The following is a 17,911-nucleotide window of genomic DNA, read 5'->3' on the forward strand; positions in this document are numbered from 1 at the left end:
AACCCTTTACTCCGGTACGAAGACCGCGGGTCTTTCTGCCTCCTGGATGCGTGCGCAAGCAGTGATGACGTCACCGAGAAATCCATGTATTAAAATAAAGTTTAAATGAACGTATTAAAATGAACATACCTGACAACTTTTTATCTCTCATGCTTTTTTTTTTTTTTTTTTTTTGCTGAATAGATGTACATGCACACATACACTTAAGTTCAAATGCAAATATTGAACAAATACCAAATATTCAATTTAGTATAAAGTACAATATTGTTGAAGTTAACATTAAATAAGATTATTAAATGCTAGAAGTATTGTCCATTCGTAGTTCATGTTAACTAATGCAACCTTATTGTAAAGTGTTACCAAATAAATAAATATATACAAATCAAATAAATACATTGTAGAGCTCACAAACGTTTTTTTTTCTTCCAAAGAGTCTCTTTTACTGTCTATGTACAGCCTTTCTTCAGTCAACAAAACCACAAAGTTGTTTTTTATTAGTAAACTTGCATTTATAAATATGAATTTTGTTCAAAAATATAAGTAAATGAATTAAATATGCAGTGAAGCTAAAACGAACACTATGCCATAAAAGTGATAGAGGTCTTGAACACCGAATATTTTCAGTGATACATGTGTATTATCTCTCTTGTGGAAGGAATTACGGAGTTTACGTTACTGCTAGAAAACAGCGATGCGTTAATTCCGTAGTTACCATAGCAACCTAACTATACAAGGAGGGAAAAGCAGAGGACGTTATTATAAGCAGCGAATAAGGTAACGTTAATATTATCTTTAACAATTTGTTGGCCTGCAAATTCTGATTTTGAACATGCAAATAAATTAGGAATACTTGTTTTACATTTTGAATATATAATGACATGATGAACCCTCAAAAATCCTGCAAACTTGAGTCGGCCATTAAAATAAATAACTTTTTGATATGTAACGTTAAACACATTTAACGAAATCACATTTGAATCACCCTGTCGACGAAGATGGCAAGTCCGCAAACAAGCGAGCAGCCACCGCCACATATTGACCCGACACAAGCGCCGGTCGCTTTCGGGAACTGGGCGCTTCCAAAGCTGATCATGGAGCTGCAGGACGTCGAGCTGTTTACCCGGCAGAGGGCGCTCGCTGCACTCTGCGAACTCGTCCATGACCACGAGCGCGCATATGAAGCCATTCTTAGTGGTAAACACATCTTTAATAACCCTTTTGTCCATAAATATATCATCATATAGAAGCGAACGTTATAATCAGAAATTTGTGCATTAATTCAAACTTTTTGAAGATACCACACACTTTGTTTTATGGCCCGTTGTATATCAACCATAACATTTCTTGACCTCATCATAGGATGTATGGAAAGACTCAAGGTTTTGCTGCAAGATGAGGATAAATTGGTCAGGGTCAAAACTACTGAAGTGCTTTATGTGCTATCTTCACACAGCTTGGGAAGGTGAGTCATACAAGAGTCTGTGGGCCTATTTTTCTTGTGTTCTAGTAAGCTTTTGGCATGTGAGTGTGCTTGGCCCTGTATAGTAGCCTATTTGTTTTTTATACAAGTTATATATATATATATATATATATATAATTTTTTTTTTGCTATGTTTAATTGTTACAGAGTAAGTGGATCCTTGACAGGATTCAATGACAAGGACTATAATATTTATTTAGGTATATTTATATCATGTGTAGAATATTTATAATTTAATTAGATGTTAGGTATTTACATAATTTTTACAAAAAATAAAATATGTAAAAGTATATTAATTTTACAACTAAAATGTATTTAACTAACGTTCAAAAGTTTGGGTCACAAAGGTTTAAAGATACTTTTAATACTTGTATTCAGTAAGGACACATTCAATTGATAAACTGACTGTAAATTTAAATTAAATTGACACTAAAAACATAATGTTACAAAAGAAATATATTTTAAATAAGTGCTGTTCTTTTGAGCTTTCTATTTATCAATCCTGAAACTTATTTCATATTAATATTAATTATCATGGTTTCCACAAAAATATTAATCAGCACAACTGTTTTCAGCATTGATAACAATAATAAATTTTTCTTGAGTCCTAAATAAGCATATTAGAATGATGTAGTGTGTACTGAGTAATGAAACTGAAAATTCAGCTTCACAAGAATATATTACAACTGAAAATACATTAAATTATAAAAAAAATTTAAATTGTAAAAAAAAATATTTCACAATATTACTGCATTTACTGTATTTTTGATCAAATAAATGCAGTGTTGGTGAGCAGAAGAGACGTCATTCAAAAACATCTGACCAACCCCAAACTGTTGAATGGAAGTGTAAATTCATAAGCACACTTTTGCAGCCAAAAAAATAAAAATCTGACTATGCTCTTCATGCTTTAATAATAAAATATCAAGAAAGGATTGTTATTTCCAGTAACAGTTATTTCTGATCAATGAATATTTTAGTGTCCAAGACTTTGAGAATTGAATATTTAATAATATCACAAGAATGGATGTGACATTTTTGAAACACGACTGAAATACTTGCAACACAAGTCATTTTGGCAAGTTTGACTAAATGTAATTGTGTTCACACAGAGATGCCTTTTTGAAATTTGACATTGTGGGTCCCCTTGCAAACCTGTTAGAGGACCCTGAGAATGCCTGCCGTAAAAATGTGCACCAGGCACTCAATAGGATCGCTGAATTTCCCTCAGGTGACTATTGTTTCTTATACTTATGTTTCACAGTAAATTTACTGCCGAAGCTTTTCATTTGAAGAGTCCTCTGTTATATCCTCTACAGGAGCAGTATTTATGGTGTGTATGGGGCTGGTGCCCAGATTGGTGCTGAAGGTCTCTGATGAAGAAGAGAACATCCGTGCTTTAATTCTCTCCACATTAAGCTGCTGTGTGAGTGTGAACGCCCTGCCTGCACTGGAAAGTGATACAATCTCTGTCCTGAAAGATCAGCTGTCTCACCCGTCCCCCGCCATCCGCCAGGCAGCCACATCTGTCTTAGTGGGAATCAGGTAGGCAACATGGCACCCAACAATCTAGTTTGGGTTAAGTTCACTATAGTAGTTAGAGTACAGAGACCAGGTAAAAAAAGAAACCCTGGAACATCTCTCCTGTTCTTAGTGTGCCTGCAGATGGGAAGATGAAGGTGTGTGAGGAAGATCTTCTGCCCATGTTAGTCAAGCTGCTGTCAGATGAGGACCAAGGGGTTGTCGCTAATGCTGCAGGGACCATTATGAACACAGCTGTTATCACTAAGGGTCAGCACAAAATCAACTTTGTGCATGTTTGTAATTTTTTAGTCAATCAGTGAATGAAGTTAGAACACTTAAACCGGGATAGTTAACCCAAAAATGAAAATTCTGTCATAATCTATTCACCATCATGTTTCCCCAAACCTCTATGACTTTGTTCTTTATTCTGTGGAATGTTAATGTAGATATTTCGAGAAAGTTTTTTTTATTTTTTTTATTTTTTTTTATTGTCCATATAATGGAAGTCAATGGCCACCAAAATGTTTTGGTTACCAGCATTCTTCAAAATGTTTTCTTCTGAAGAAGAGTAAAGGTCATACAGGTTTGGGACAACATGAGGGTGAGAAAATGATAACAGATATTTCATTTTTGGTAGAACCATCCCTTTAAAGGCAGCAATACATTTTGGAGTATAGAGACCTTTTTATGCAGTGAAAAACACAAATTGAAAAGCAGGTCTCAACCAGCTGTGGAGATATGGGAAAGGTAACTAAAATGTTAAACTCTAGAAAAAGTTTTGGCCAACTTAAAGGTCTTCATTAGATATCAGAAAAGTTTACTGTATGTCTCAAATTGATGTCAACCCTTCCTTGAACAGATGTCTCAGTTTTTCCAGTTCCACAGATAGTGTGAACAATTATCTGGAGAATATTTATTTTCTGTTACATAGCTTTTTCTACTCACCATCAAAGTAAATTTAGATCATAAACCCAAGAAGAAACAGTGTTGACTGTTGAATAAAATAATTATAATCTCTAAGAAATTATAGAAGCAGTGGTAATATCAAATTCTGTCGATTTCAATAATTGTATTAACTTTTTGTTAGTTATAACTTTTTGGGGTATAATTTGTTATAATTAAAAAAATATCTATATATATTTTTACACATTTTTTTCTCTGAACTGTCCTGCTGACCCCTTAGCACTCCCTTGAAAACCCCTGTATTAGATTATTATTTTCTGCCTGTTTCTAGGTAAGTCCGAGGCACTGGACGCAGGCGCCATCGCCCCTCTGATACGGCTGGTGGTGAGTGAGAATATAGCGGTGTGTGCCAATGCCCTCCGTGCCCTTACAGTCCTGGCAGAGGTTCCTAGGGCCCGGGCACAGCTGCTGGAGCATGTGCCTCTGCTGAAGTCTAGACTCGCACACCCTAACTCCATCATCCAGAGAGCTGCCTCCACTGCCATTGAAGTCATCTCCTGGAAGCCATGAGGAAAACAAGATTTCTCCTGATATAAGCCAGACCTGATGTAATATAGGCTATTTAATAAAAATTAAATAATTAACTACTTAAAACACACTCATTTAAGAGAATGTCATGAATATTAAGTTAGAAGAACAGAATAAAAATAATAATTAAGAATTCTGAAGGATGTGACGTTTACCTTGCGTGTTTAACTGAAATGCTTTATAAATATGAATTGATAAAGTCTAAACAAGATAAACATATAAAGGAAGGCCAACTATGTAATATTGTTTTGGTGTGGTTTAATCCCAGTGTAGTGTAAATGTGCAGTGTCATGTTTTTGGAATACCCCTCGGTGCGGCGAATGGATTCAACCAGCGGTCAACGGCAGCGAGCACGTTCTCGCTATCTGTCACTCGACATGCGGAGTCACGACAGATAAATATTTGTGGCTGGTTGTTGGCAACCAACCAGTCCGAGCCAATAGAGGGTACGCGCCTGCTCCGTTCTAGAAAGTCATATTTATTTTTGTAGAATTAAACGGGAGGATTACATCGCAGGGAAAAGTGCGGGGTGCAGGCTGTACATTTTTGGATCACATTTGCTGGATAGGTAAGTTTATACTTAACATATAGTGCCTTATTGAATAAATTCTAGTAAAATTATTTTGGCCAGTGTAAGAAATTCTCCGGGATTGAACAGCGATTCCGCCACGAGTGCCATTGGTCTGTTACTCAAGCATATCTATAAATGTATCTTATATGTTACTTATATAAGTCGAACATTAATATTAAAGTTAAACAGAGCAAGTGTACGTTATGATATAAGGTGATGTGTCTGGTTATTCGTCAACCTAAAATCACAAATCGCCACAGGATTGATGCAGTCGGCGAGATTATGGCAGTGGATGATGCGATGCTTTTACATAACATCATAGGCGATAGAGACGGAGAACAGGTGCCTATGGCAAGCCGTTTGAACACTTAATAGTATCTGGTTTTATGTTGTTAGCGCTTGTAATGTGTATGTTATTATTAAATAATCCTAAAAGAACTAGAATCTTTTTTCAGTTTCACTAGTAGCCTATTTGTTCACTAGAGACTTGCTGCGATTCATTATCCTTGTAACCAGTAACAAAATACGTATTCACAATTTGGCCAATATTTTAACTTGGTTCTGACAAGTATGCATTATTATTATTTTTTTTCTGGTGTCTATTCCAGTTTTATTCATTAGATGCTAGTAACTCAATAGTTGATAGTATAGCCTATATTCAAGCTTTACTTTTACTAGTACGTGTACTTACACATCATATTTATTAAATACTAGTGCTTGTTTATGAGACAGAACAATCTGTTCCTATTATTACGTTACATATTACGGTCCCTACTAAAATGTTATTGTAGCCTAACAATAGGAATCTATAGTCTGTAATAACTGTGCTAATGTCTATTCAGTTACTTCTAAAATAAAATGAAACAGATATTAGTAACTATGTGAATAGTTAAAGGGGGGGTGAAATGCTCATTTTCACTCAATCTCCTGTTAATCTTGAGTACCTATAGAGTAGTAATGCATCCTTCATATCTCCAAAAAGTCTTTTAGTTTTATTATATTTTTAAGAGAAAATAGGCTGTACCGAGTCTTTCCGGAAAAAAAAACGAGCGTCTGGAGGCGGGCCGTGTGGGCGAAGCCAGAGCCATAGAGAGAATCCGTCGATCTGGGCTTTGTTTATAAAACATTCATCGTCGAAATGCAGGGAACAAACAGTCTACACAACTCGTTTCTGCATCCACTGTTCCTAACGCTGGGTTCTTTGGTAAGCTTTCCCTCACCAAAAACACTTTGGAGACACTATGCAGCGCTGCCGATGATTTCCTGTTGAAGCGCGTTGAGGTGCGCGGTCGCGCTTTTCCGGGAGAAATGCTCATATAAGGAGTTCCACTCTGGTCTACGTCATTAGATCCACGGTAAAAAAAAAAACAGCCGAAACTTGTACCAACCCGGAGGTAAGATTTTCGGCACAGAAATTCTCCGTTATTCGTCCAAAATATTTTTAAAAAACTTTGGCCATGTTAAGCATGAGAATCCATCTCTTTAACACTGTAAACAACTCTGAATACATGAAACACCATTGTACCCCCCCTTTAACAACTAATGATAAACAAATACTTACATTTGTTAGATATAAGTTAAAATATTAGCCAAATTGTGAATACGTATTTTGTTACTGGTTACAAGGATAATGAATCGCAGCAAAAGTCTCTATTGAACAGATACTAGTGAAACTGAAAAAGATTCTAGTTCTTTTAGTATTATTTAATACTCAAAAGTGAATGTTGGTGTCTGACCCACTGATTCCTATGGAATAGGTACATGTCACCATTGGGATAAGTATTAGTGAATAATTTCAATAGATATGAATCATTATTAAAATAAGTACAAGTATATAATAAATAGCTACTTAAATTAAAAATATATGCGTATATAGCTACTAGTCACTATTAGATTACTAGAAATTCACTTGGCGTACAAAAAAGAGTGCTCAAAATAATTGTCGTTAGGAGCTCACAAAAATCTTTTAGAATATTCTCAACCATTTTACATCCTGCTTTTTGTAAATAGTAATATGTTTGCATACAGTTGTTTGTTTTTAGTTGTGTCCAGTCAAATTCATACTGTATGGCTCATCAGCAATTTTGAGCCAGATCCTAGTTGCAGAGTTGTTTTAAATTTCGTCTGAAATCTCAGAGGAATGTGTGGATGTTAATTACTGAGACACCGTCAAACCCCTGATTACGAGAGATCTTAATTATCAGTAGTTGATGTGTAATAATATATATACAGTAAACTCTCTTTGTAAGAGGTTTCTGAATCCAACTAACCGATGGCCTTTAATACCAACTACTTCTCAAAGTCTACCTAAGCTCTTCTAAGTAGACATCTGCTTGAACATATCTATTTATATATCACTTTATCAAACACCCATATTTCAGATTATGTAATGCACCTGACATCCATACCTTTGAGAGGATGAAGGTATGTGGCCAATATAATGGAGATCTGTGGATTAATTGACCACATGTAGCAGGCCATCTGTTTGCTCAAAAGCATCCATCTGCTGTGTGATGATTCATCAACCAGCTTCTTAACGCCTATTAAAGATATCTCTGATACCCACTATCAATCACAGACAATAAGCCCTTTACGTACTATGAGGCTGAATCAGGTGTTGAAAAACAGGCTGTTTTTATGTGAAATACATATTAATGAGTCATGGATCGGAATGCATAAGCAATTTTTTTCTGGGACACATAAAGGTGTATTACATTGTCACTCTCATTAAAACAGGGACCACCGTGGACCATGGCAACAGGTTGTCATGATGGCAAACTTTATATTTTTTAACAAGCATGATCTGGTGCTGGGATATTGCATAAATAGTGTGTTTGTTTAGTGTAAACAGTGTTTGGTGTTAGATGAAGTCTAAGATTTGTTTGAAGAGACATAAGCCTTCTTGACAAGTTCACCGGCTGGATTTGATTACAGCCTTAGGACAGAATAAAGCAAAGATTTATGTGTAGTCTTTTGTACTCGCTCTTCAAGCTTCTTAACCAGGGAGGGATTACATAGGACCCTTCTAGAGGATTTTAATTAAAATGTGACCAACCCCATTGAAATCTGATCTGTGCAAGGGTGGAATGTATAGGAATAAGAGAGGAGGACAAAGATAATATGGGTATGTATAAGTGAAGGCAAATGATTGTATAGTTCATAATTCCATTCATAGTTGTTTTTTTAAGTGTTCAATTACAATATTCAGTAATGATGAGCATTTCAAGAATTGATTTGAGCATTTCTTGACTGGATTATTGGCGTCCTGATTCAGATTTGATTGACCATTTATAAGGAGTGTAAGGTTTGGTGAGGGAAAACTTTAGCCTGGTTTAATGCGAGAGAGAGATTGATTCCTGAAGAGGTGGACGATGATTCCTGCTTGTGGAAAGTAGAGGAATGGTGGCAAACACTTGAGTTTAGGGATGGCAGATAGGATGGGAATGGGGGCTAAAGAGAGAAATTTCCAGATTAAGCCCTTCAAAAGGTAAAAAAAAAAAAACAACAAAAAACAGACTAAAGCGAAAGAGAGCTTTTATTTTGTTGAGCTAAGTTATTCCTTCAGTAGCTGATCCACAGATTTAAAGTAAGCCTGTATGGCTTTCTTTCTTCTGCAAAACAATAAAATTAGATACTTTGAAGAATGTCCCTGTGTTTTTTGCACACCAAAATTACAATTCTGTCATAATTTACTCACTCTCATGTCACACCACAACCCGTGTGACTTTCTTCTGTGGCACATAATTTATACAGTATATATTTTAAAAGTCAGTGGGGTCTAAACAATATTGGACCTCATTGACTTAAAAACATTTCTAAAATCAGTTTTATAGAAGAAAGAAAGTCATGCAACAAATTTGAGGGTGATTTAAATGAATTTTCGTTTTGGTGTCAACTATCCCTTTACAGGTCCATACTGAAAATATGATTTATTTCCTGGTGCGAAAAAAAAAATGGAAATCAATATAAATATACTTTAATATTGATAGAGCAACATTTAGTATAAAATTAAATACACTGTAAAAAAAAAAAAAAAAAAAAAAAACGCTAAATTTACGGTTTGAACAGGCTTGGTTGTCAGACCTTTACCGTAATATATACAGTGGGTAGAACAAGTATTTGATACACTGCCGATTTTGCAGGTTTTCCTACTTACAAAGCATGTAGAGGTCTGTAATTTTTATCATAGGTACACTTCAAATGTGAGAGACGGAATCTAAAACAAAAATCCAGAAAATCACATTGTATGATTTTTAAATAATAATTTTAATTTTATTACATGACATAAGTAGCCTATTTGATCACCTACCAACCAGTAAGAATTCCGGCTCTCGCAGACCTGTTAGTTTTTCTTTAAGAAGCCCTCCTGTTCTCCACTCATTACCTGTATTAACTGCACCTGTTTGAACTCGTTATCTGTATAAAAGACACCTGTCCACATAATCAAACAGACTCCAACCTCTCCACAAAGGCCAAGACCAGAGAGCTGTGTAAGGACATCAGGAATAAAATTGTAGACCTGCACAAGGCTGGGATGGGCTAGGCAAGCAGCTTGGTGAGAAGGCAACAACTGTTGGCGCAATTATTAGAAAATGGAAGAAGTTCAAGATGACGGTCAATCTCCCTCAGTCTGGGGCACCATGCAAGATCTGACCTCGTGGGGCATCAATGATCATGATGAAGGTGAGGGATCAGCCCAGAACTACACGGCAGGACCTGGTCAATGACCTGAAGAGAGCTGGGTCCACAGTCTCAAAGAAAACCATAAGTAACACACTACACCATCATGGATTAAAATCCTGCAGCGCACGCAATGTCCCCCTGCTCAAGACAGCGCATGTCCTGGCACGTCTGCAGTTTGCCAATGACCATCTGGATGATCCAGAGGAGGAATGGGAGAAGGTCATTTGGTCTGATGAGACAAAAATAGAGCTTTTTGGTCTAAACTCCACGTGCCGTGTTTGGAGGAAGAAGAAGGATGAACACGATCCCAACCGTGAAGCATGGAGGTGGAAACATCATTCTTTGGGGATGCTTTTCTGCAAAGGGGACCGGACGACTGCACCGTATTGAGGGGAGGATGGATGGGGCCATGTATCGCGAGATCTTGGCCAACAACCTCCTTCCCTCAGTAAGAGCATTGAAGATGGGTCGTGGCTGGGTCTTCCAGCATGACAACAACCCGAAACACACAGCCAGGGCAACTAGGGAGTGGCTCCGTAAGAAGCATCTCAAGGTCCTGGAGTGGCCTAGCCAGTCTCCAGACCTGAACCCAATAGAAAATCTTTGGAGGGAGCTGAAAGTCCGTATTGCCCAGCGACATCCCTGAAACCTGAAGGATCTGGAGAAGGTCTGTATGGAGGAGTGGGCCAAAATCCCTGCTGCAGTGTGTGCAAACCTGGTCAAGAACTACAGGAAACGTATGATCTCTGTAATTGCAAACAGGTTTCTGTACCAAATATTAAGTTCTGCTTTTCTGATGTATCAAATACTTGTCATGCAATAAAATGCAAATTAATTACTTAAAAATCATACAATGTGATTTTCTGGATTTTTGTTTTAGATTCCATCACTCACAGTTGAAGAGTAGCTATGATCAAAAATACAGACTTCTACATTTCCCACACAAGTGGGAAAACCTGCAAAATCTGCAGTGTATCAAATACTTGTTCTCCCCACTGTAGAAGATGCATATTGGCTGTGTCCAAAAGCTGAAAAATGCTGCCTTTGGAGGATGCATTTCAAGGTAGGAAGGCATCAAGGCACATCCAAATCCAGTGTCCTGTTGGATTGATTATGATTAACTGCCTAGTGTGGGGTTAAAAGGCACCAAAAGGCCCTTGGGGAAACTTTCATGGAGCGGCCATTGTGGACTCACTTTGCCAAACGTCAAGACAGCAAATGTTATGATAAATCAGGAAAAATTGTACAGCGTAAACAGGTGTTTAGGAAAGTGATGGTTTTGTTATTAGAAATAATAAAAAAAATTGTCTCAGTGTTATACATGTGTAAGTTCATTAGATAGCTTTTGCCTCAGTTAAATTAAAGCTACACCTCTGTGCCTGTGGCCATCACCTGCTACAGAGAATTTGTTGACCAGTGGTCCAACAAGAAGGTCATGTTAAAATAATCAAGCAAAGGGTCACAAGTTTTATATAAAAGTAAGATACATTTGTGCATTTATTTCTATGAAACTGACTTTAGGCATACAGCATGTCTCCTGACTGTGTGTGTGAGAGAGAGTGTGTGAGCAGGTCACACTATATCCTCTCTTATCTTTCACAGCAGCTTGCTGGTCATGTGTTTTTGCTGAACTGAGATAAGTGTTTCTCTCTGAGATGAAATGCAAGGATCTGTTTTGGAGGATAGCCTGAAAATGACAGGCAGCAAATAGAGACAAACACGTAATGAAGCCTCATGTGACAACATGATTTATGTTATAACTTCCAGAAAGTTATCGGATATAGCTATCTAAGCTGGTTCAGCTAGCTTGATTTGGGACTTCAGTAAAAGATTCACTTTAAACAGCATTTCTATGTAAATTTTATTTTACAGGCTTTTAGAAATGGGTTTACTAAGAGGTAATTTTAAGTAATTCAAATACAAATAAGCAATTGATTCATGTTAATTTCTGTGGCTGGTTGTTATGTACAACCCCAAATCAGAAAAAGTTGGGACACTGTACAAATTGTGAATAAAAACAGAATGCAATGATGTGGAAGTTTCAAATTTCAATATTTCATTCAAAATACAACATAGATGACATATCAAATGTTTAAACTGAGAAAATGTATAATTTTAAGGGAAAAATAAGTTGATTTTCAATTTCATGGCATCAACACATCTCAAAAAAGTTGGGACAAGGCCATGTTTACCATGTGTGGCATCCCCTCTTCTTTTTATAACAGTCTGCAAACGTCTGGGGACTGAGGAGACAAGTTGCTCAAGTTTAGAAATAGGAATGTTGTCCTATTCTTGTCTAATACAGGCTTCTAGTTGCTCAACTGTCTTAGGTCTTCTTTGTTGCATATTCCTCTTTATGGTGCACCAAATGTTTTCTATGGGTGAAAGATCTGGACTGCAGGCTGGCCATTTCAGTACCCGGATCCTTCTTCTAGCAGCCATGATATTGCAATTGATGCAGTATATGGTCTGGCATTGTCATGTTGGAAAATGCAAGGTCTTCCCTGAAAGAGACGACGTCTTGATGGGACCATATGTTGTTCTAGAACTTGGATATACCTTTCAGCATTGATGGTGCCTTTTCAGATGTGTAAGCTGCCCATGCCACACGCACTCATGCAACCCCATACCATCAGAGATGCAGGCTTCTGAACTGAGTGCTGATAACAACTTGGGTTGTCCTCGTCCTCTTTAGTCTGGATGACATGGTGTCCCAGTTTTCCAAAAAGAACTTCAAATTTTGATTCGTCTGACCACAGAACAGTTTTCCACTTTGCCACAGTCCATTTTTAATGAGCCTTGACCCAGAGAAAACGCCTGCGCTTCTAGATCCTGTTTAGATATGGCTTCTTTTTTGACCTGTAGAGTTTTAGCTGGCAACAGCGAATGGCACGGTGGATTGTGTTCACCGACAATGTTTTCTGGAAGTATTCCTGAGCCCATGTTGTGATTTCCATTACAGTATTATTCCTGTATGTGATGCAGTGCCGTCTAAGGGCCTGAAGATCACAGGCATCCAGTATGGTTATCCGGCCTTGACCCTTACGCACAGAGATTGTTCCAGATTCTCTGAATCTTTGGATGATATTATGCACTGTAGATGATGATAACTTCAAACTCTTTGCAATTTTTCTCTGAGAAACTCCTTTCTGATATTGCTCCTCTATTTTTCACCGCAGCATTGGGGGAATTGGTGATCCTCTGCCCATCTTGACTTCTGAGAGACACTGCCACTCTGAGAGGCTCTTTTTATACCCAATCATGTTGCCAATTGACCTAATAAGTTGCAAATTGGTACTCCAGCTGTTCCTTATATGTACATTTAACTTTTCCGGCCTCTTATTGCTACCTGTCCCAACTTTTTTGGAATGTGTAGCTCTCATGAAATCCAAAAATGAGCCAATATTTGGCATGACATTTCAAAATGTCTTACTTTCAACATTTGATATATCTATATTCTATTGTGAATAAAATATAAGTTTATGAGATTTGTAAATTATTCCATTCCTTTTTTACTCACAATTTGTACAGTGTCCCAACTTTTTCTGATTTGGGGTTGTAGAATTTATTGGTCAACTATTGATTTTTAAATAACTGATGCTGATGTCAATACCATGCTCAGTAGATGGCTCTCTTTGTTTGCTCAGTGTATTTAAGCCCATTGTATTTAAGCCTTCCTGGTCGATTCTTGTTGATGCATTGTGTTATTTTGCTTCTGTGATTTTTCCAGTGTTTCTGAGTTTTGTTTAGCTTAATAAATACTATTAGGGTTAGTGACTCTTTCTGCAAGTTGCATTGCTATACCAGTAGGTGGCTATACCAAGTGACTGTCTATATCAGTGCATCATTAAATCATTCATTCAACCAACTGGCTCAAACCCTGATTCATTCAGGATCAAAATACCTTGAGTGTTGCAGTGGTTTTGCTGTGGCTTTGTTTGGAATTATTTTCATTAGTGGAGCAAAAACAGACAGAGTAACTTTGTCAGGATTTTGTGCATAACACTTAATTCAAAAATGCGGCTATCAAGTTAAAAGCAGATCAACTTTTTAAAAATGCATCTCAAGACCTTGTGTATTTCAGTGAAAAAACTACTAAGAGAGTGTTGTTTGTCCCATAAATTCACACAGCGACCGCCAAATGTGAATGCAATGATATTTTATTAACAGAGCTCGTGTCACAAACACAACACATTACATGTTAACATATTTTACGCTTTAAGTACATGCGCACAGAGGGGGCAAGGACGTTCTTAAAGAGCCTCACACACCCAACACACCAACACAGAGTGCAGCATATTAGAATACACAAATCATATTGTACTTCTGTACAGATCATTTATCACAATGATCTACATCCCCTTCCTTTAGCTGAAACTTCCTATCAAAGAAACAAAGTCAACATATTTAACAATGATCAATATTGAGGTATGACATTAACTTGATAAACAACCAAGAATATGAATGACTTTCATTATAGCAATGTATCCATTGCAATGAATAAATTATGTTTCATTAAACAAAGTTAGGGAGGAGCACGTTCAAATAATCAATCCAATCAACTCGTCATCAACAATTACCACGTCTATCCTATCAGCATGAGAGGAAGCATATTCACTCAGTCGACTCAACTACATTCCTCAGCAGTTTTCCAGCATCCCTCCACCACCCCGACTCCTCACTCTTGGCTTGTTCCTACCACAGCCAGGAATACGGGGGGAGTACTCTGGGTTCAGGCCAAATACCGAGCCCAGAGCTACAAATTATTTAAAAAAACATCCATGTAGACATTTAGAGAAAGACATCGAGTTCTGCAACAGCACAGCTTTCTTCTTCAGTCTGTGGAATACATCCTCGTGCTGGTCTTTCTCTTGGTGAGCCTGGAATGCATTTATTACGACAAAAAACATCCTTGTATCTTTTATCATGAAAACACAAATGCACCTTGTGATCTCCGTGGCTCTTGCACTCGTCGCCGAGGGTGGGGTTGTAAATCCACCTGTCAGTGTGGTTTGGCCTATTAATATTTTTTTATGGAGACGGAGGTGACTGGAGCTTCACTGTGGTGATAATTAGTCTTCGGAAAGTCTAAATGCCGCCACACCTCTGTTTTGAATGAGTCAATGTCAACATCTACGTGCTTGCCGTCGCCATGTTTGCTTCTGTTTGAAGGTGCATGCACACTGTCGCCGAGCAGAGCCAGTGTTTCAATTCATTCCCTGGGAATTAACTGAAAACACTCGCTGCTATCGTTCCTGTAAAGTGAGTATACAGTAAACACCCTGCTGTTTAAAACGTGTATAGTTTAACATCTCAAACGACTTGAATCGTCACATATTTGTATCGATTTTCAACCGGCTTGGAATGAATCGTTACATCCCTATTAGACGGCATTCAATATAAGAACTAAAGTGTCACTGACTCTCCCATTACTAGAACTCACTGTTTGAACCTTGGTTTCGGCTTGCAAATGCGACCTGAACGTGTTCTGTAAGGTCAGGTGCATTACTGACATTAGTGGGAGACTGTACTTTGTGTTTTGGCATGTCAGTTGGTGTGGATTCTGGTAGTGGAAGGTTTATTAGTGTTGAGTGTGGTGAAGTGGGAGCAAAGTCTTCTGTGTAGTGGTGTTTTGAGAGTCAATGTTCAGGGGTGTGCTGTGATGGAGGGGGCTATGCAACAGGAAGTGTCGGTTCCTCCTGTATGTTCTCCCATTGCATTGGAAAGTGTATTACCCAGGCTCCTTATTCACCTCTTTTACCGTACAAAGGTGCTTGCATCCTTTCAGGGTTTGCATTCTTACAGCAGTCTAGAATTAACAGGAATGGCTGACCGTGTCTGTCGTGACAACAGGCGTTGCACAGAGAAACACAACATCAGGTCACGGGGAATGTTTCTCAGGTTTAGGAGGTTAAGGAATACATGGCATCTCTGTGAGATTTCTCCATCAGCTGTTTGCGCTGCAAACCGCTCTTTCTGCCAGGCCATTCGACTGTGTGAACTCTGGACTACTGGTGACCAGAGTTGTAAAGTCCAGGTTCAGAAAGTAAAAGTCCTCCTCAGTATTTTGTTCCAATCACCTGGATTTGCCAATTAGCACAGTTTTTCAGGCAGGCGATAGAACTAATTAGTGAAATCAGCTGGCAGAGTTCATGGGCGGAATAAACATTATGGCAGGACTTTTAATTTCTGAACCCTGGACTTTACACCTCTGCTGATGACATGGATAATTGGCTAACCTCATTGGATCACAGTGGTGAGAGCCTGTGACACTTCAACCTTTGCCATATGTTTTCTAAGTTCCTCCAGTCAAGTAGTGGAGAATGGAGATGTAATTGACGGACATGTCCACAAATGTGACCTTTCAGTGTCTGGAGGGACTTCTATGTTTGGAGCTTGAGATGCCTGCAAGATACATGTGCTTACCCTTCTTGTACACCAGAGTGATGTCGTAGCACTGTAACTTGAGCATCATCCTCCTTCGTGCAGGAGCTGTATGAAGCTGTTTAGCTTGAGTTTGACCTCACACATGATGCTCTGTTTAACACCCTTTTTTAGAATAATGACATTACTATGTCGCCAACAATAATTCCACAGGGGTATCCTGAAAACAACTGCTCCATTGAGCACTGGAACACCTCGTTTGCGGAGTGAATTAATTTCCTTCTCTCTAGGCCTTGAGTGAGTTCACGTAGTGTTTTTGTGTAGCGCGTCTGTGTTGTACGTACATACAACATTGTACGTATGTTGTACAACATAGACGCGCTGCGCAAAAACACTACGTGAAATAGCTCAAGGACCAGAGAGAAGGAAATGAATAGTGGAATAAAGTCGTTATTTTTGTTTACTTTTTGCGCACAAAAAGTATTCTCGTCGCTTGATAAACTTAAGATTGAGCCACTGATGTCACATGGATTACTTTGATGATGTCTTTATTGCCTTTCTGGACATGGACAGTATGCCGTCCATTGACTTTCAATGGAGGAACAGAAAGCTCTCGGACTAAATCTAAAATATCTTAAACTGTGTTCCGAAGATGAACGGAGGTCTTACGGGCTTGGAACGACACGAGGAGGGTGAGTCATTAATGACATAATTTTCATTTTTGGGTGAACTAACCCTTTAACAGAGTCACATACATGACACATTAAATGTTAACATAGTTCACATGTGTTAAGTACACACACAGAGGGGCCAAGGACGTTCTTAAAGAGCCAACACTTTTAGAGTGCAGCATATTAGAATACACAAATCATATTGTACTTCTGTACAAATCATTTATCACAATGATCTACAAAAAGTAAAGGCTCTTTCTTTCCATAAGGTAGTTTTTTTCTGGTGGTTATAGTTGTACCAGGATCCCATGGTGCTGTTGGCCGGAGATCTGTAATGTGTTTCAGTGTTTTATGCCCTGTCATGCTGCCAATACAGCATCCTCACACAATAAAGCCAAAATGGATGCTTCCATAAACATCCATCAGTGGGGCCATTAGCTTTCAAATCTGCACTCATGTTTCAGTTTTGGTTTTTAAAGAAAAACACCCACATACCAACATTACTGACAACATACTTAAAGCAGCTGTACTTGAATTGAAAATGATGCCTAATGGGTTTTCAAACATATACACACACAATAACAACATGCTCATGAACACACAGATTTAAACACCCAGGCATCATCCAATAAATCTGTGCAGTGTGCCGCCCATGGGCAACAGCACAATGGCTAGGCTCAAAACACTTAATCCCTCACATTATGTATGTGTGTGTGTGTGTGTGTGTGTGTGTGTGTGTGCGTGCAAGCGAGAGAGAGAGAGCGAGAGAGAGAGAGAGAGAGAGAGAGAGAGAAAGAGAGAGAGAGAGAGAGAGAGAGAGAGAGAGAGAGAGAGAGAGAGAGAGAGAGAGAGAGAGAGAGAGAGAGAGAGAGAGAGAGAGAGAGAGAACTGCCCTTTACAAAACCAGGCCCACACATGGCCTTCTGTCTGCAATAACATGAATTGTTAAAAATGCATTCAAAGCCTGGTCCTCTACCTACTGGCATTAAGAGCATTGCTTCTAATTTTTGGCCTCGATCAGATTAAATGTGTGCTATATAAGTCTCTATACATTTAAAAAATAAATATTAATAATTAGTGTGCTTGTGAAGGGATGCAAAGATTTAA

General features: G+C 38.1%; 2 protein-coding genes across 2 annotated transcripts in view; both read left to right on the forward strand.

Moving 5' to 3' along the window:
- Positions 1-995: 995 nt before the first annotated feature.
- On the forward strand, positions 996-4,741 carry rsph14 (radial spoke head 14 homolog; the record flags this gene model as incomplete). Its single annotated transcript, XM_081349043.1, has 6 exons — positions 996-1,194; positions 1,360-1,462; positions 2,593-2,711; positions 2,800-3,025; positions 3,135-3,271; positions 4,239-4,741. The coding sequence occupies 6 exons, from the start codon at positions 996-998 to the stop codon at positions 4,475-4,477; spliced, it is 1,023 nt and encodes a 340-aa protein (XP_081205169.1). The 3' UTR covers positions 4,478-4,741.
- Positions 4,742-4,923: 182 nt separating this feature from the next.
- LOC308681024 (dematin-like) overlaps positions 4,924-17,911 on the forward strand; it is a 95,488-nt gene continuing 82,500 nt past the window's right edge. Inside the window, exon 1 of the mRNA XM_081349546.1 lies at positions 4,924-5,063. The gene's annotated coding sequence lies outside the window, so the exon portion shown is untranslated. The remainder of the gene's footprint in view (positions 5,064-17,911) is intronic.

The sequence above is a fragment of the Scardinius erythrophthalmus genome, assembly GCF_964197995.2.
Source record: "Scardinius erythrophthalmus genome assembly, chromosome: 20".
In the NCBI taxonomy this organism is placed as follows: domain Eukaryota; kingdom Metazoa; phylum Chordata; class Actinopteri; order Cypriniformes; family Leuciscidae; genus Scardinius; species Scardinius erythrophthalmus.